Here is a 19882-nt window from a genome sequence, read left to right as displayed (position 1 = left end):
GCTGGTAGTATATAGTTTACTCTGTTGATCCCCTTCGTATCATCATAGTGCTTTGTCAGCAATATTGTATTTTCTCTCCTCCTTTCCCTCTGTTTGTCATCATCTCTCTCTGCTCTCAGGTCAGATTCTCCATACTGATGTTGTGTACCTGCATAATTCAGCCCAGCAAAGGGAAGCAGACAAACTGCGCCACCTTATGATCAAATACAGGTACTACTGCTTGGGTATGTTAGAGCTGAGCTCGCTGAACATTGTATTATAAACGGAGAATGTGAATTCTGAAACTAACCTTAGTTGTTGCTTTCTTAATCCTCATTGTCCTACTCCTCTTCTTCTTGTCCATAAAAGCTGTACCAGGGTTGTCATTGGCAATGGGACAGCATGTCGTGAGACTGAGTCCTTCTTCGCTGACCTCATCTCCAGATGCTATTTTCACCCCTTGGACGTGTCCTACTGGTAAGGTCTTTCATGCTAGAACAGGGCCCATGGAATAGAGACAGGGGTGTAGAAAATTTCCACTTGACTTCAGTAGCATGGTGTGATATTTATTGAGTTGTGGAGCGGCTGTGGCTCAGGAGGTAGAGCAGGTCACCCACTAATGGGAAGGTCTGCGGTTCGATCCCCTCCAGTCCATGCCGAAGTATCCTTGGGCAAGATACTGAACCCCACGTTGCCCCCGATGTTTGCAACATCGGTGTGTGAATGTGTTAGAGCGCTTTGTAATAGTGCAAGCACTGTGTGGATGTGTGTGTGAATGGGTGAATGTGATGGGTAGTGTAAAGTGCTTTGAGTGGTCGATACGACTAGAAAAGCGCTATATAAGTACCAGTCCATTTACCATTTATATTATCTATTAACTAAATTATTAACTAAATTAAATTACTATTATTTTTTTCTAGTAGAATAAACTGCATTTCATCTTTTCCATCTTTTGAAAAACTCCTCAAGCATGTTTTAAGATTTTTGAATATTCAAAACCTTTGAGAATACATGTCTACTGAAATATTCTCAAGTGCCATTTGTAAAGATTTAATGCCAAGGTGCCATGCCATTATCAAAGACAGCGAGAGAGGTATGTAACCATGGGGAAGACAGTGGGATAAAGAGGGGATGTCAGTCATATTAGATTTGATGATGAATAAGAAATTATGGTCTCTGTATTAAAATGTAGAAAGTTGAGTGTGTTTTAAAGGAAAGGGTGGGTGAACAAAGGGGGTGAGGAATGTGAAAGAGTAAAGTACAGACGAGGAAAACGTGTGGGAGCGAGAGAGCGGTTCACAGATGGAGAGAAAGACAAATTGGAATGTGTCCCTCAAGCGAATATTGTCTATTAAAGCCATCTGGACTTTGTTTCACTTTGGTCCAATTAAAGAGACGTTTTGCACACTTCAGAATACAGCGGCACAGAACCTTGATCCAAGCATAATAACCATTGGTCTCTCCTTGCTCTGTCTCTTTCTCTCACTGCTGAGATCCATGTGTGTTTGTTGACTTGAGGTTAGCATTGGGACCACAGCCTAGAATGATTCTGAGCTTTGCTTGAATATGTGTGTGTATAAGAGCTTTCTGAGTATCTTTGAGTACGTGCACACTTCAGAGGTCATACCTTTGGTTTAATAGCCCACGTTTTTTTTTTCCCTAAAGTTCCATTTTCTGTCTATTTGCAAGAGCAGACACAATCAAAGTGAGGGGTTTATTAAGTTAACTTCCACTTGATTATTTTCATGACAGACATTTTTTCTTTTGAACATACTTGAGCACCTCCAGAGCAGCAAAATTTCACATCTTGATATAATGTCTCTCTTGTTCATTCTTTTGCTGCAGCTATTGGCATTCATGCTTTTCACAACACCTAAGAATGTTGGACTTCTGTTTGATGTGGTGCTGGCTGAATGTCCTCTATCACCTGATATGATTAACTGTATTTTTACAGCACAAGTATAAGTGGTCCGCCTTTGCTTTAGCAGGGTTTGTGGAATAACGGTTTTTGCAAGTGCATGAACTTTGGAAGAACAGAGAGTTGTTATTTTGACATTAGCCATAGAAATATGGTTGCTGTTATCCAGATGATATTGCTCTGGAGTCGTCTAGTCTTATGCCTCACTTTGGTTTCTTTGGACTGTTTTCGATGTAGACTCAGAAACTTGGATGTTAAAGCCGAATCTATATGTGTCTTTATTAAAATGTTCTTCTTTTCTCTGCCCTCCTTCTCTCTCCATCTTCTGTCTCATTCTCCTTTCTTGCTCTCCACCGTCTTTGTTTCCACCATCTTCATACATTTCATTAATATAAGTGCAATCAATTAAATGTGATTTTTAAATGCCCTGAAAAGTCCAAATGCTGGTCTACTCCCACTCTTCCCTCTGAGATGGGGTCCCCCACATATGTCTAATATAAGACTCTGGGGTATGGACCTGCTTTACACATCAGCATTACACACACTAAAGGATATATGTGATTCTAATGTGATTTTTTACAGGGATTCTGGACATTTCAACAAATCTTGAAGATTAGCTTTAATGATTAGTGTCCTTTCTCTATTTTATTTGGTAATTAGATAGAAAATTGAACATAGTAATTGATTAATTGTTAAATGCTAATAAAATATACAAAAGTATTTAAACAACCGACACTTTTTTTTATTTTGCAGTGCAAATTTATGAATTAAAGTAGGTATGTGAACCTTAATTCCAAAAAATCACAAGTAAATTACTTTGATTCAATAATTCAGTAAAGCAAAAATGATGTGGTAATTTGCCTGTTGTTTTTCAAAAAAATATCCTTATAAGATTAAAAAGATTTTGAAAATTCACACACACAAGAATTACACCTTTCAGTTTGACATATCTTTATCTCTCATGTTTTATGGAGAATGCACATATGCATGGTGCTACCTGAACAAACTCTACATCATCTTGTTGGTTGATATATTCTGGCCCAGGCCTCTAATATGCCGATTTTGACCAAAATATCCCCTGATGGATGATGATGGGAGGGCAAGGGGAAGATAACTAGCCTTAAGGAGTGACAGTTGTAACTAACTATGAGGGTCTTACTCCCCTGCTGACTGACCCACAGCTGACCCTGACCTGCCATTAGGGAAACCTCATTACCACAGCAACAAGAATGATGGCAATGACGGAGAATAGCTATGTAGCATCAGGAACAGCAAGGGGTCTTAGTGCTTGCTGTGAATGTCCCCAGTATAATTAATTGACCCAATTTCTGGTACACTTTGCAACTTTGTGCGTTTCTATATCTCTTAGCATTTGTTGGTTGACCTGATACCCAAGTTGTTTCAGACAGATTTTGATCGACAGGTGTAGAAAGACTTTGAGATGCCCCATGCGTAGGAAACTGGCTCACTCATCAGCAGCAGATGGAGTAACCTTGCACTGCACAGACATACTACTTCTGAACCTATACTCTCTCGTCTGTTTTGGTGTATTTTCAGAGTCACTAACTCCACTTTCAATCTCCACCTTACCATCTGTGTTTCTTTGGCTTCCCTTCTTTTTTCTACTCTTTCTTTGTCATCCTCGGCTACTAAAAGCAGCTGTGCACTTGGAAAGATGTATTCTGGCTCAGAGGCAAAAATCCACAAATATGTGTGTGTGTGTGTGTGTGTGTGTGAGATAGGGAGTGAGAGCAAGAGAGAGATTGTATTTCGTCTTCATTGTGTTATTTGACCAGACTGAAGAGCAGTTTTGATTTTTAGGATTTTTAAGATCATTAACTTGTTAGGTTGGATCTGCCAGTAAAAATATGACATTACCAGTGAGATTTTGGCAGAAGTACTGTTAGATGTATTATATGGCTGTGGTTCACGGAGGTGTGTGTGTGTGTGTGCGTGCGACAGTGTATCTATACAAGCACATGTCCATGTATAGGTAATTAAGAGTCTCCTCTCCTCTCCTCTCCTCTCCTCTCCACCTTGACAGTGCAGTAGTTCATTAAAGACCTCAGCCTCATTTGCACCGTCTGCTTCCTGTCTCCCTGTGAGCCTTCATTGTGTCACCACCCCCACCCTTCTCCACCCTTTCTTCTCCACTCGCCTGTCTCTCACTCTCTGTCCTTCTGCCTCAGTGCTCAGCTGGAATGACAGCCAGAAATGGCAGCCTGCGGGACATCCTTACTTGTATTTTGTCTGTGTGTGTGTGTGTGTGCGCGTGTGTGTGCAGTTTTCAGTGCCTTAGTCCTGTTTGAGTAGACTCATCACACTCACTGAGTCACCTCTTCTATAATTTGTAAGGAGTGTGGCCTTTTAAAAAGACAGCCAAACAAGGGCACACAAGTATCTTTGTGTGTATGTCTGAAGTGATGTAATGTAGATGGAGGAATAGGTGTGAATGTGTATAAAAGGCCAGTCAGGTTAATGTCCAGCCAATCTCTCTCCATGCCTGCATAAATGCAATATTTGCTGCAGGTGGTGATCAGATCACTGGGTATAGTAACACTGTTAGATATTAAATATGTATTTACAGAAAGGCTGCAACTAGTGAATTATATTTTATTCTGTTGTATTTTTTTTTTCTGATAAATCCTTAATCTACACAATATCGGAAAATAGTAAAATATACCTGTAACAACTTCTCAGGACTCAAGATAGTGTTGCAAAGGGCCTTTTTTTTTGTCTAAACACCTAAATATATTCTATTAAAAAAAAACCCAATATCCTCACATTTGAGAAGTTTGAGAAGCTTGAACTAGCAAATATTTGGAATTACACAATTAGTTTATTAAAATGATCAACAATTTATTTTCTGTTGATCAACTAATCAATTAATTCTTTCAGCACTAATTTAAAGCTGATGTGAAATATGTTATTAAGATTTCTTTGACAAAATAATACTAAAACACAATCCATTGATGGTACAAGTTCTATCTGGAGCTTTTAACTCTCTCCACGGTCATCATCCATTCCATCTATTAATGAGGACCATGGGATGCTTCAGAAGAAAGCTAGCAAATGAACCATGTGTATAATTATTTTGTCAAAATACTATTTCCAGAGTAATTTCTTGCTTTAACACACTCATTAAGTAACCATTCCTTAGCCTCATTAAACATAATGACTGACATACACTGGTGTATTACAGTTGCCAAATATTTCTTGAAAGCCCAGAGTTTGGATATAGGCTGTAGCATGGTATGATAGTAGAATTAAAATTCAACTTAACTTATTTAACTGCATTTTATTGGTTATAAGATAGCAAAGAATACCCCTGGGGTCCTCATGCTTATCAGTTCACTGTACGTATTATCTCAAACTAAAATGATAATTCACTTTGGAGTGTTTGTCTTTAATAACAAGTATATGACATCATGAATATTTTGGCAGCAGCAGTATCCTGGTTACCACCATCAGGGTTAAATGATCCACTGTAAAATCTGTCCAGGATGTGGGCACTTGTCTTGGATGCTAATATTGATCACTACATCACAAATCCATGTTCACTAAATTGGTGATTTTCCCACTAATTGAGTTAAATAAATTAAATAAAATCATCCATATTATACAAAATATTAGAGAAGTACAGAAAAGGTACAAAAAACAAACAAATAAAAAACAAAACAACTAGAGTATACACCTAGCTCTGAATTTGAAGGTCACTCAGACAAGAAGACCAGAATAGACACCAATCAGGACATTTAACGTGGCAAAAAAAGTAGCTTAGTGCATATACAACATAATGTAAAGGCACACAGATTTCTGTTAGATTGATGTGTCTAACCAGTGTAACCACAGCATAAAGTGTGTAACATGTAATAGTCCATGTAATCACTACTATTGTCTCTGCTGAGTGAGGAAAAAAATCAGATTCGACTTTTTAACCCCCGTTTGGATTATTTAGATTTACAACAAAGTAACCTTACATGATTAAGCCTGAACAATGCCTCCTTCGCATCCTGCAGGTCATTGTACAGCATGAGGTATGATTCAGCTGGCAGGCTTTGTCTGCGCCTGTGATGGCCCCCACTGAATGCACATTAGATTATCTGCCATACAGCTGTGTCCCAATAATTTAAAGACCTCCTGCTGGACGTCAGTTTATTACATATTGGTTCAAAAAACAAACTCCACATCTTTGACTTAAGTAAACTATTTTCTAGGTTATTGGTGGCTCAAAGCTGTATTTATTTGTCTTAGGTATGTGCAAATATGTCTGTTTGATGGTCTGTTTATTGTCATTAACACCTGCTCATGGGAAACACACTGCCTACTGGTTGTGTGTGTGTGTGTGTGTGTGTGTGTGTGTGTGTGTGTGCACGTGTGCACGCGCATGTGTGCGCATGTGTATATGTGTATGTGTGTTCCTTTTTGGCTCTTGATGACCCAGTGCAGCATAACCTTGTCTGTCACTGCGCTTTAGCACTGACTGGTAGAGCATGCAGGCTTTGTCAAAGCTCATAAGAGTGCTCAGCAGTGGCCAGACAGATGTCTTGTGGGAGTGTGTGTGTGTGTGTTGTTTTCAGTGTGCAGAATGTTTTGCTTGGTGACGCACAGTAGTCTGTGTCGTCCTCATCAGCTGGATTGAATAGTGGAGCTGATTGGCAGTAAAGACACCATACTGATATATCGGCTCTCTAACTCCTGTACTTTTTAGAGGATTTTACAGATTGTGGCAGCACCCAGAGATCAGTCTATCATTGACTCAATGACTGTACTTTACTAATCAATGAGGAAGGAGAAATCATATTTTCTAGTTGAGTGATCAAGAAAGAAATTAAAATAGCACCTTACCGTGTAAAATAAATGCCCCCTAACAGTTTTTTGAGAAACATGTCAAGAGGGTCTGTGATTGACACCAGGGAGTGTTACTATCATCGTGATTTATTTTTGACTTAAGTTTTTTTTGCTCCTCACCCTATGTATCTGAGGTACGTTGTAATCTTATTTTGTTCAACTAGACTTAAACTCTATTTGCTTGCACAGTGTTGTATCTGAATTATAATACATTTGAATATTTAATATGTGTGTTTGGGGCTGTGTACATGAAGAATGACAGGTTTAAAACCAGCTGATGTTAATGATATCAGAGGGCAAGAATATGTGGGCTAAGGTTAGGGAGATCTCTGGGCAATGGTGATGATACACACAGACACACGCACATGCAGGGACTACACCGCTAAAGGCGAACAAAAACGACATCCAATTTCTTGACCACTTGCTCAGTCACTCCTGAAGGCGATGAGATGACCGACCCTGTTACTCTTTTTCATGAGCACACAAACACATCCTCGAGGGCCCCAAAAGTCAGCAGTGTTCCTGTTTGCTTTGAATTAATTACTTGATGAATTACAATGTATTGTTAGGAAACTGATTGAGTTTAAATTAATTACATGAAATTACACTGTTGTATAGTTTGCCGTATCATAAGGAAAACTACTTTTTCCATATGATGGTTTTTGCTACAGTTAAACCAGCTATTTATTTAGGTGTTTTTTAAGTGTTTCCTACACATAGCTTTGTCATTGTCTGATGTAGCTGATAAAAGTAGTGTGCCAGCTCTCTTTCTAGTAGTAGTCATCATTCTCTCCTTGACTGGTTCATACTTGGAGTTGTCCGAGGGTGGTACAAGCAGTTGCAGCAGGAGACATACTCAAATAGCCAGCAGTGTACGCCTGCACTGACACAAAGACATGCTTACAATAAGTCCTTGACCGTCTTGCCCTCTAGCCCTCTCCTGTTGGGATGAGATCATTATTACTGGCTAGTTGATGGACCTGGAGGACAGTGGCCTAGACTGTATTTATGGCTAGTGTGCGGTTGCGGGTGTGTGTATCCCCTGTCTTGTCCTGTGTCCAGGCATGCTCCCAGGGCCAGGCTGAGTGAGTGATGAACATACAGTGGCAGGACCAGCGATGACTGAGTGAGATCCAGGCACTCGGGCCTCACCAAAGGTTTGAAGGTTGGATAGAAGGAGGTGCAGAGGGACAGATGGATTTAGAGGCATGGAAAGGCCTCGGCCTGGGCGTACCCTCTTTTCAAAAGAGAAATATGTACCCCTGGATACATGAAAAGGTTATGTCTTTTACTTAATACAGGATGGATATAAGAAATGTGAAAAACACATGTGAATATAAGAATATAAAGGAAATAATAGTGAAAATACTAATATCTTCAAAAATATAAAATTTAATTAGCTTTCTTGATCCCTATTTGAGCAAGACATATCTGTCACAGAGCATCTCATTTGTTGAATTGGAAAAGGAGATACAAAAATAAACGACTTGATGGATGAATGTCAGTAGTCCTCTCAAGGCTGTGTTTGACCACTTTTTCAATCACAAAAAAAACTAAAGTGACAATGTATTCATAGACAGGTGGAGAGCATGGTGGTTGGAAGGTCAGAATTTTAAGGGAAGAATGCGAACACTTAAAGCTATCCTCAAATCACATCCTTAGAGTCTTTGTCACAGAGGAACCACATTGCTTTGGAGGCTGTAATCTTAAAATAGCAGATGAGATTTGATGAATGAGGATAGAGGATAAGGGAGTGAACGTTCCTCAAGATGAGTTTGCACAGAATTGTAATTTAATAGAATTTGATTTTATTTATATAGCTCAATATTACAAAGGGTGCGCCTGAAAGGGCTTAACAATCTGTACAGTATACAACACCCTCTGTCCTTACAGCAGATTGTACCACAGCTAAGCACTGTTTCTTGAAAATATATTAGTATATTTATTTGTGTAGCTCATCATGCATAGGGAAGTGGCGTCGGGGTGAGGACCTTTGGCATTCGCAGGTGGTGGACAGTGAATATCTGCCAGTCTCATCCACATCACCCGCACCAGCCTCTCCCCTCCCACCATGCTTCACTGGTGGTCAGCCTCTATCCCCTCTTCTCTCCCTCCTTCCACCCGTCCACCATGCCATCCCCCCCTAGGGTTCCGCTATTCCTCGCAATGGTCCTGTGTGATGAACATGTGTGATGAGTCTGTGTGACATGCCATGTGTGTATTTGTGATTGTGTGTATGTGTGTGTGTGTGACATAAGTGCAGGCCTTTGCTGCTACCAGATTGACATGAGTGTCTGTGAGGCTTTGCTCTTTTCAGACGTGCCTCACACTGGCAGTTGGAGTTTATGTGTGTGTGCGTGTGCCTGCCTGCCTTCTAGCGCCTAGCCAGAGACTGACGGCCCCTGACACCTGCCATTTGGACGCTTTTCTCTGTGAAAAATGTCATCGTCTTCAGACTCGACGTGTGTGCGTGTGTGTGTCTGTGTGTGAGAGAAAGAGATGGTGCGTCCCTCAATTTGCCTCCCTGGGGTCAAGCTTTGCAGCTGACTGAACAATGGACCCAAGCTGTTTGAGCAGCCGGGACAGAGAAACTTATGTGTGTGAGAGTGTGTGTGTGTACATGAATATGAATGTATTTTGGGTTGGTTATATGTGACATCGCAGCTCCTTCTAAGGCAATAAAGTGAGGCCAGTCTAGTTATCTCGAGTACAGTTTGAGTTGGACAAGGACAAGTAAAGCCATTACAGTATGACATAGGTGTGTGCACGTGTGTGCAGTCCTCAGTGTCTGCCTTTAAACCCATCTAAACGGCTAGCAGTCACTTTCCACTGACCTGCTTGATGACTTCATGGTACTGCCTATAGATAACATTTAATCTAATAGTACATGTTGTTTGATATGATTGCTGAGGTAACTCTACCTGTTAGTGAACTGAAGGGGAATTCTGGATCAGTTTGAGTTCTCACACTAGTTTCTGTGTATTTTCTGAGGACCACCCTGATACATCATTAATACAGCTCTATGAAAAGCATTGTTTTCTTCAGGTATCAGAGGTTTTACCTGATATATTTAGGGAAGGTTAAATAACATTTTATTGTATAAATGTATAGAAATAATATATAATGTAGGTTTTTCATTGTAAGACAAAATATGTTACTTTAACCCCAATTATGAATATCAACAACTCTGAGGCAAAATCTTCATCTCAAGCTGCACTTTGAATGTATGATCTAAAGGGAAAATAATATTCTGCCTCTGAACTATGATTGGCTTTATTGACTGTCATGATGTTGTTGTTTTGAGCTTTTACATCAAATTGCACTGCAGTCAACTAGATTTTTCCTTCCAAATCTACAAAGTCAGGCACTTTTGATGAAGGTGCCTTAGATCCATATGATAAGATTTATTTGGACAGAACCTTATGGCCAGATACTCACATACTGTCTGTGTCCAAGGGCCTTAAATACTTTCAAATGAAACAATGAAGTTTGGAGGTATATCTATGAAAAAATTGCCAGACTCTCCATATATATATATATGTGTGTGTGTGTTTGTGTGTGTGTGTGTGTCTGTAAAAAAAGCACATGGAGAGTCTGGCATAGTTCAGAGGCAGAGGTGTGTATATATATACACACACACACACATATATATTTATGTAGGAGGTTTTACAGTTCTTTTAAAAAAGATGAAAATGCCATTGTCACTTGCACTGTGCTAGCACCGTCTTTTATATCTTAGCATTTAGCCTTAAAATGTTCTTTTCTGTTCCTGCCCACTGTTTCCCCCTTTTTCCCTCTCCCCCCCTCCTTTCAACTTTTTGTCTGCTGTATCAGATTAGTTAGTGATATTATTGCCTCTCTTCTTTTCAGACTGATATGATGAGCTGTTTTTAATTTAGATTATGGATGTGTGTGCCAGAAGGCTGTAATGAGGTATCAAAGTGTGTATCCATCTCCTCCAATGTTAGGTTTCTTGAGGGGCAGCAGGGGACCAGTCATGATGTGTGTGTGTTTTGTGTGTCAGGCCCAAGGGTGTGTCTCAAACACGACCAGTATCAGAACAGATAGGGGAGCCAGTTTGTGACTTTGCCCCAGGAAGGGACAGGGCTAAAGGCAGGCCTGTGGTTTATGTGTGTGTAGAATTGAAAGATCAGAAGAGAGTGTGAATAAATGATAACCCCACAGGGCCACAAAGTCATCGCTTTACACCAGGAGGCGACCACTGACTTTGTATCTAAGTGTGTTATGTGTCCACGCTTTGACCATCCACCCACTTAGGCCAGAGAGCCGAGGAACTGACAACCTTCTGCTAACTGCCAGGATGATGCCCTCGCTATGGCGACAGCCATGGATGTTATGGCGATGAGAGCTCTGAGCTGTATCCATGACAGTGCTGTTACCCAGCTGCCCCAGCGGCTGCCTTAATTAAGTTAGACATGATAGGGGCTGGTGGCCTGTCTTTCTTTTCTCTCTCTATTCTCCTTTGTTCTATCATTCAGTGTCCTCTTAATGATACCTTTTCTCTTTTTCTCTTACTTTTGTCTGCCTCATTTCTGCTTTTCTCTCTCCCTTCTTGTGTCTTGAACAAAACTAGCTTAGGCTCTGTCACTCTTTCACTTCACTTAATTGTCCTACCATCTCTGAATGAGGGCAGAGATGGAGGTTAGAGGTGTGTTTCTTGTCCATGTGACCTAATTGATGGTCTTGTCCATCTGTACACACTCTGAAGAGGGAGAACTGCATGAGATTTGAGTAGAGTGGATATTTTTGAATGATATTCACATATAACATTACATATAACTTCTGTATCTTACTCAGCATAAATTAATGTGTGTCTGTGTATGTGTGTGTTTTTGTGTGTGCGTGAGACAGAGTGTGTCAGGTTAATGACCAGCTCTGCTTTGACCTCTTTGAAGGTCATGTGCCAGTGCTCGTTAGTAGCGTCACCATGGCGATATGTCAGCTGTCAGCACGATGGGTAAGGAGCTGACAAAAAGAACAGTGGGGCGGAGGAAGGGATGAATACAGAGGATGGGAGAGAGAGAGAAAATGAGGAAGGGAGGGAGGACAAGTTCATTTAAATGTGATTCTCATCAGAAGGCCTCTGCCACTCCTCATTAACAAGATACTTATAATTGGCAAGGTTGTTGTGGCAAGGTCCAGGCCTTTAGGATAGTGATTGTGCGTGTGTGTGTGTGCGTGCCATAGAAGGCCTCACTCTGAGTTTTGAACACAGGGGAGGTGCTGACCCCCTCATCATATTGGTCAACCCTGCGGAAAAAGCCCCCCTTTTTCCCTCCAATCCTGCCTTTCTCCATTCACCCGAGAGAGCAGAAGGACTAAACAATACGACAGCTTCTGTTGTATGTCAGCTAGCATTAACACCGGTATCAGTGGCTTTGTTATACCACCATCCTGTCTGTGTTGTGATGGATGAAAAGCGGCCTACTTTATACTGAATACATTATCATTGGAAATGGTATCATTTGTTGTCATTTAAAACTAAAAAAGAGTCAGTTCATTTTAATTATTAAGATCTACATGTGAAAAACAAATTGGCATATGAGCTTTAATACGATTGTTTTTGTTGTTTTTTTAAAAAAAAAGAATTTAACCAATCAAATATTGAGTGTAATTATGAAGGTGCTTTTAATACATCTACATACTTTTCTGTGCTTTGCCTAAGTGAACCTGAAATAATTAATTTTTTTTCCCCTCACTGTGATCAGTTTTTCATCTTCAAGAGAAATTTAAATGTTTTTTTTTTTTTTTTTTAGCTGAATGTTCCACTGAAGTCTGACTTCATCTTTTGAAATATTTCAGGTAGAATTAGGATGAGCAGTGGCTGAATCTTAATTTTTTAGTGTTTGCCCATGCCACTTTGTGGACTTCAGAGAGGCAGTGATTGATCTGTATGTGACAGCTGCTGTGGAGACAGACCTGTCAACACTGCAACCGCACTTCTACCTCAAATACTTTAGTTATTGTCACTGATTTTCATACACTATTGGCTGTGACTACCTGACATTGGGAGATTGTGAGTCAATGTACAGAAATTCTGTTTGGAATGTTATTGGCTTATTTTGTCTTCATGTCTACACAAGAATGAACAAAAGCACATCTTTTTCTTGATTTCTGAGCAAGAATCAAGTATCTAATTAATTTAACTTGTTTTAAAAAAAACATGCAAAAGCCTAGCTTTTAGCTGGGCTTACATTGGATACAATATCGATAGTTGGAATTGCAACAACAATACCACAATCATACAATCATTTTTTTAAAATGCTCAATGTCACTCATGACAGTAATGTTTTATAGATGCTGAGAAATAGTAGTATGCCCAAATGACCTCTAGATGGCAGTAGTGTCACATAAATTACAAGTGCACTGCAGAAGTTTGCTGACTCAATGTCCTATACTTTATCCAACACACACACAAATCAACCCACAAACTGACTGAATGTTACTAGGGTGTGAAATGGTGGTCATGTTCTAAATAATATTTGCAGAAAAATAGATAATTGCAAATCCATACTTACCCAAAATGTTTGTCATATGGCAAACACCAAATGTACTATTCTGAATTTGTTGAGCATTCATAGTTACATATACACCAATGGATGCAATTGGGATCCATGTGGTTCTTTACACCTGCTGTCAGTTGAAGAAGAATTCCTAAAGATTGCAATTGTGTCGTTAATGCCCAGCCAGGGCTACTAATGATTATGCTACTTTGGCCATAATGTCAGTAATGATGGTCAAGCTTTGACTACAAAGCGTCAGCCAGATTGAAATAAGGAACCAGTTTTTGAGAGTATGTCAGCTGCATTATTTAAGGTGTAACACAGGGGTGATTTTTTTTAAATAGCTTTGCCATTATGTCTTTCAAGCAGTAATAACTGCTCACTGTGGGTTTTTTGTTCTGTCACCCTTCAACCCCCGTGATTTGCTTCCTTTGCACCCTTGTCTTCCTCACCCCCTCTCCCCCACTGCCCAACCTGCCTCTAATGACTTTTTTCTATATAGGGGCCCATCATGTCCTCCTCTCCCTCTCTCTGACTTATTTCCTTCCCTTTCTTTCCTCAGTATAACCAGCGAGGCAGGAGCATCCATCTACAGCGTGAGTCCTGAGGCAGCCAAAGAAATGCCAGACTTGGACCCTAACCTTAGGAGTGCAGGTACGCTAGCTAAGCAGCCAGGCTGCCTGGTCTTCATCTGATAACAATTAAACATTTTGCCAGGCTAACTGTGTGAAATAAGTAGGTTATATATAGATATATATGTTATCAATTTACAATGATAGAGAACAGTATAATCAATCAAATATTCACTTACATGACTAATTGTTTCAGATGTAAATGCAAATTATTCTTGTTCCAAAGTAGGCACAGTTAATATGATAATAATACTGATGAGAAATAGTAGTTGAAAACTGAAAACTTCTGTTTTTCACACACTAATCATTATTTAGTGTATAAGGTGAGCAGCCTTACATACATTTAGTTAATGGAAGCAGTCATCTACATTTCTGTCAGAAAATATGCCCTCAAATTTGTATTAAGTTTTAATTTTATTTCCTCTCTTTTATTTCCTCTCCTGATTGCAGCCTACGGTATTGCCACATTATCAGTGAATTTCTGGCATTACTATTAGGTTCCCTTATGTCCCTCCTGCTTTCTTTTGCCCCTCTCTTTCTTTGTTTCAATTGCCACCTTACCCTCACTCAGTCCACATACTACATCACTAAAAACATGGCAGAATAAAAAAGAATCACATAGAGTTTGGGAGAACAAATGTTTCCAGCAGACTTCCTCTATAAAAGCCATAAATCATGAGAGGCTGGATTATTCCTCACTAGTTTCCTGTGGTCAGCAGCACTGAGAGCCATGGAAAGCCATATTTATACCCCTAATGAAAGCCATGAGAAATCTACAGCATTTGAGTTTAGATGGGTATAAAAAAGGGGTTTGGGGTGGGGGGCCTGAGCCAGGACACTATGGTTACAGATTCGGATGTGGTGACAGAGTGTTTGTGTCTGTCTGTTTTGCCTTTGGAGGGTATGTGTGTTTCTGCCTCTGTCTATACAAGTGGCCATGTAACATAGTATGTGGGGAATTGTGAGTTATAGGCGCCTTCCATCTGAGATCTAGGGACACCTAGTGGTGAAAAGGAATGCTTCAGCCATTTTCCAGGAGGGCTGTTTTTTGTGTCTAGCTTATTTCTGTGCTCCTCTCCTCAGTGGTCTTCAAGAAAGTAGTTGAGAATTATTGCAATGGAAAATGAAGCCTTGCTGCATCTCATCATACTCTGCAACAAGAGAAGTGCAGCCACATCACAGCTGTCCCCCTCTTTCAGATGCTGCACAGCACAGTTCTCCTGAGCAACGTATCTGTGTCTGAACAGGGCCTTCTTCCCTCTTTGTTTCCTTCATGACTTCCCATTTTGTAGTACTGTATTTGCCTCATAAACTTTCAATAAGTGCTATGTGCTGGACTCCATTTACAAATCGGTTCCTCACAGAGAAAGAGAGAGAGAGAACGAGAGAGCGAGAGAGAGACAGAGAGACAGAGAGAGAGTCAGAGACAGAATAGATGGAAAGACTATTGGAGAGTTTTGGTGGTGCACTGAGCAAGGCCAGGGTTGAAACTCCATCCCTGTCTAAATATTATCTCAGGCAGCAGCCTCCCACTGCAGCCAGAGGAGAGAGAGGAGAGGAAAGCCATTGATTCCAGACACAGTCCCTCTATTACATCCCATCCCTCTCTTTCTCTTTGTCTGTCCATTCCGCCTCAAAGATCTAAGTCCGACATGTCTCATGCAGCAAACTGACCGAAATTCAAACATGCACAAAATGCACACATACAACACAGTGACAAGCCACTTCACAAGATAGATGGAGGAAGGGACAAACTGTGTCCTATAATTTTTGATTCATCAGACAGTGTATTTTAGAAGCCTGAATTTAATGTGAATACCATTTTGGTCAATTGTTACTCCTTGACTGAACTCAAACCATGAGTAAATTAGATACTTCTACATAAATAGATGACTTCTTATGAAATTTTGAAGGGCATTTATTTTCTCAAATATATGACCATTTTAGGACAGCAGTTATTCCAACTTTGAAAATAATAACAGGAATAACAAAGACATAACAATGTAAGGTGTTAATATTTACAGTTGGCGTTTCCCTTGTCTTTCATAAGGATTTAAATGTGAATAGTTGTTTGGCTGTGTTGTTCTCCCCCTCTCTGTGTGCCTTTGTGTGTGTTAATGGGGTGATGTCATGTATTATGGTGTGTATGTGAGTAAGGTTGTTTGTAATTTTTCTCCTTGTCACTGGGCCCTGCCAGCACATTCATGGAAAAGACATTTGGCTTCATGTGCAGCAGCAGGCTGAAGCCTAACAGACTCCGCTGTTAAAAGCAAACCTTATTTTGGTGAATACAGTGTGCGTGTTTATTTGTGCGTTGCATGGGTGTGGTTGAATTAGTGGTTTTAAAGGTTCATGTCACCAGCATGTATCAGGAAGCTAAATAACAGGTGCAGCGACTCCAGTTGAAAGCCAGCTTTAATTATTATTATTGGGGGTGGAGGAATGACAATTAGGTTTGGCCTGCCCTCAGGCCAGCAGTGTAATATGCAGATAATTTGCATATTCAGTAATTATAAATAATATGGATTTGCATATTCAATAACTGTGATCCAGATAGCAAGTTCATAAAAAAACAAACCATAGAATCTCATGAGACATGGAATTTCATGCTTGCTTTTTCTCTCTCCCTCTCTCTGTGTGTGTGTGTGTGTGTGTGTGTGTCTGGCTTTCAACAGTGTCCATTGGAAGACGTGTCCAAGATCCACTGGCTGAGCTCGTGAAGATTGATCCTAAACACATAGGCATTGGAACATACCAGGTAATTGTGTTGTCCTTTTTTTTTCTATTGAGATGGTCATTGTGGGATAGAGCTTCTTGTCCCTGGGCAGTGGAACATTTGCTGTGAGTTAGACTGAAGCAAAGAGCTGAGCAGTGTAAAAGCGTATTAACTATAAACCACAATTGTACATATTGTTACAATACCCTGTCTGCTATAGCAAGATGCAGCATGTCCATTTTAAATTTTTCCCTTTATTTTTTCATTTATTTAACCAGGATGTTTTTTTTAAGAGAGTCCTTACCTCACAGAGGGAATATTATTACAGAAGGATAACATTAAGAGATTCTTGAACACATTGTAACCACAATTAACTAAAACTATAAGTTAAAACACTGCACTTGCCCATTTAAAACCTTGATCTTTTCAGTCTAAGCAGAATATTTTGGTCTGCTGTTAATTCTGTTATTTTTACTGAGACTTCTTACAGAGTTTAGATGTGACACTGTATTTCAGGCAAAATAAAGAAAGCAGAAACTGAGGTAATGTGAGTGAGGGATAGAAGATGTGACAGGACAAATGAAAAAAAGTTAAGCAGGTTGAAGAGAGGCAAGCAGGGAAGTAGATAAACTTGGCTAAGGCCTGTGTCAACAGATGATGTTAAGGCTGACAGCAAATTGAATTAATGGAAGTTCAGGCATGACGTATGTTTGGACATTTGTTTTTGCTTGTGTGCCTGCTGCTCCTTGTCCATATGTGTTCAAATGTGTGTGCAGATGAAACAACAGTCAGCTCAATGTTGATTTTGGTACATTGCAAGTGTATGTGTATAATTGTGTGAGAAGACCAAGACAAGCATTAGGTCAGTGAGCACACTGTTTACACCATTTATTAATGCAGCATTGTTCCCCATATTTGGTAGATCATGGAGGAAAAGGTCATGAGAGGATGGAAATAGGAACAAAACAAAAAGGACTGAGGATGACGAAGGCGGGCTTCCTCTAGTACTTTTTTATCAGCAGTGTTGCTGTTGTGTGCAGGTACATGGGCACGTGACACTGAACCTGTAATTATGCAGGTTAACTGTACAGGATAACTGTAGTAATAAATGCAGCAGAATTAAATACCTAAACACAGAAAAGTACTTGAACATAAATACACATAGACAGCTTAATGAGCCAGACTCTGAAAATAAAAGTAGAAATTTGACTAACAAGGTAAGTGTACAGGACAAAGTTGTACCAGTTTAGTCTAAGTTTAGTTCATACCTCTTTGAAGTTCAGATCACAGTTTTGAGCGATTAAACATTACATTTTTAAGGCCTCAGCACCCTGTTAATGTCAAAATGACTCCAAAGCAGCGACTTATTCATTTTTTGTGCAAGCAAAACAAAAGTTTTTGCTTCATTAATTCTGAAACTGCATCTGTTTAGTTAGATGCCCAAAAATTTGCAAATAATGTAAAATTTGCAGGTTTTATGGCAGTGTGTAGAATAGACTGTGCAACTGTGTTAATGTATAGCCTAACAGGATTAACTGGTAACCATTTAGCTTGGTTTCTAACAGTCACTTCGCCATGTAAATTTGAAAACATTCATGTTGTTAAACTCAGTTCTGGTACTTGTCACAATACGCTCCTTCTCCCAAGTGAACTGACCGCTGCTGCACATACACTCACCAACAGCCTAGGTTCAACTGTCAGTCACTGCGTGTAAGTGTGTGTTTTGCTTGTGAGTGTGTGGTACATTTCCCTTTGTTTCATACCAGCCCCAGTCAGCAGTGTTGAAAGTGCAAGTTGCAGTGGTTATGTTACATTGTGAATATTAATGAACCATGTGAAATTTTAGCAGCAGCACTCATAATTCAGCAGCAGCACACTGCATATAGGGGAAAAACTGAGGTAGAGTAAGGTCAAATTATCAGCTAGCTACTAGCTAGCTGTACAGGATGCAGCCAATAGTGAGTAAAGCAGAGGTCCAAGTTACAGCATCCACATGATCGATCTAATCACCTTTTTTCCTTTATTTCTATATTATATTATATCCTCTGAGATAGACAGAGGAGGGTAGGAACACGAGTTCTCTCTTCCCAGGAGTAATTTTTTACTTAAAATATTTAAATGGAAGAATTGCTGTTGTCCTGATAGATGCAAAGGCTGTTTAATCATCAGGCAATGACAAGAGAGAGGAGTTAATGTACTGAGTCACCTTAGGACTGCAGCTAAGAACTATAATCTATTGATCATTTTTGGATTGGTTATTTAGTTTGTAAAATGTCAAACAATAGTAGGAATACCCAGTTTGTTTGCTTTGCCTGAATTAGTGTTTTGAAGACATCAAACTGGGATTTTTCTTCTCTTTACACATTTTTTTCAGTCCAGAGTAGTAGAAAATCCTCAGATTTCAGAAGCTAGAAACAGACTGTTTGGCTTTGTTGTTTGATAAAGTTGGGTTCAGCTCTTGGGAGGTCTTCAATCAGTCCTCCTGGGGATTAAGGGGAAGCCTTATACATCAGAATTACTGAGATTAGGCTCCAGTACATGAAGTCAGTCATGTACTGCATATAGTATAGATAAGAGACTGAGATTGATATATATGCTCCTCAGTGTCAAAATATTTTTAACATTTAGCTGCCGGGGGTGTGTAGAGGTGTCGTCATTTGTTTGTGTTGGACCGACAGAGCATCCATTTCAGTGTTAACAAGAATAAGAATCTAGCAGTGTAGAGAGCCTCAGTGGACAAACCACTTAAAATGAGAGGGAGAGGAGAAGGAAGGGGGGTTAAAAAAGGACAGCAGAGGGTGACAAAAGTCAAAGGAAAGGGAATGATGAGGTGATTTAAGGCTGAGGGGGGAAAAATTGAGGTTTGAAAGAGAAAGGAGGAGGTCATAACGTGTAAGTGCTTGTGCGTACGTGTGTGCGTGGCTGAGTGCCTTAGGTCACAGGCCCGTGTCTCTCATCATGTCCTGGCTAGGCTCTCTGGGGTGCCTGGGGTTCTGCACCTCCCGCTCTCAGATCATGTGACTAGGTCAACAAATGATAATATAACCAAGTAAATAAACTCTGGGTGCTGACAGATATGAGATGGGACATCACTTTGACCTGCATGTGAGTTCACACAAACACACATGCACGTACACACTGTCCTCCCTATCCCTTTTTTTTAAGAGTTAAAGGGTAAGTGTGAGTGTGCTTGTGTGTGTGCATACATTTGTATATGTGTGAGAAAAGTGCACTCAAGCATGTGTGGGGTTTTTTTTTTTGT

General features: G+C 40.0%; 1 protein-coding gene across 1 annotated transcript in view; it reads left to right on the top strand.

Moving 5' to 3' along the window:
* LOC108896231 (S1 RNA-binding domain-containing protein 1-like) overlaps positions 1–19882 on the top strand; it is a 50683-nt gene that overhangs the window by 12218 nt on the left and 18583 nt on the right. Inside the window, 4 exon segments of the mRNA XM_018695265.2 lie at positions 120–210; positions 349–456; positions 13835–13926; positions 16580–16662. Coding sequence (XP_018550781.1) covers positions 120–210; positions 349–456; positions 13835–13926; positions 16580–16662 — 374 coding nt within the window.

The sequence above is a fragment of the Lates calcarifer genome, linkage group LG16_LG22 (genome assembly GCF_001640805.2).
Source record: "Lates calcarifer isolate ASB-BC8 linkage group LG16_LG22, TLL_Latcal_v3, whole genome shotgun sequence".
Classification (NCBI taxonomy): domain Eukaryota; kingdom Metazoa; phylum Chordata; class Actinopteri; family Centropomidae; genus Lates; species Lates calcarifer.
This window is presented reverse-complemented; position numbering and strand designations above follow the sequence as displayed.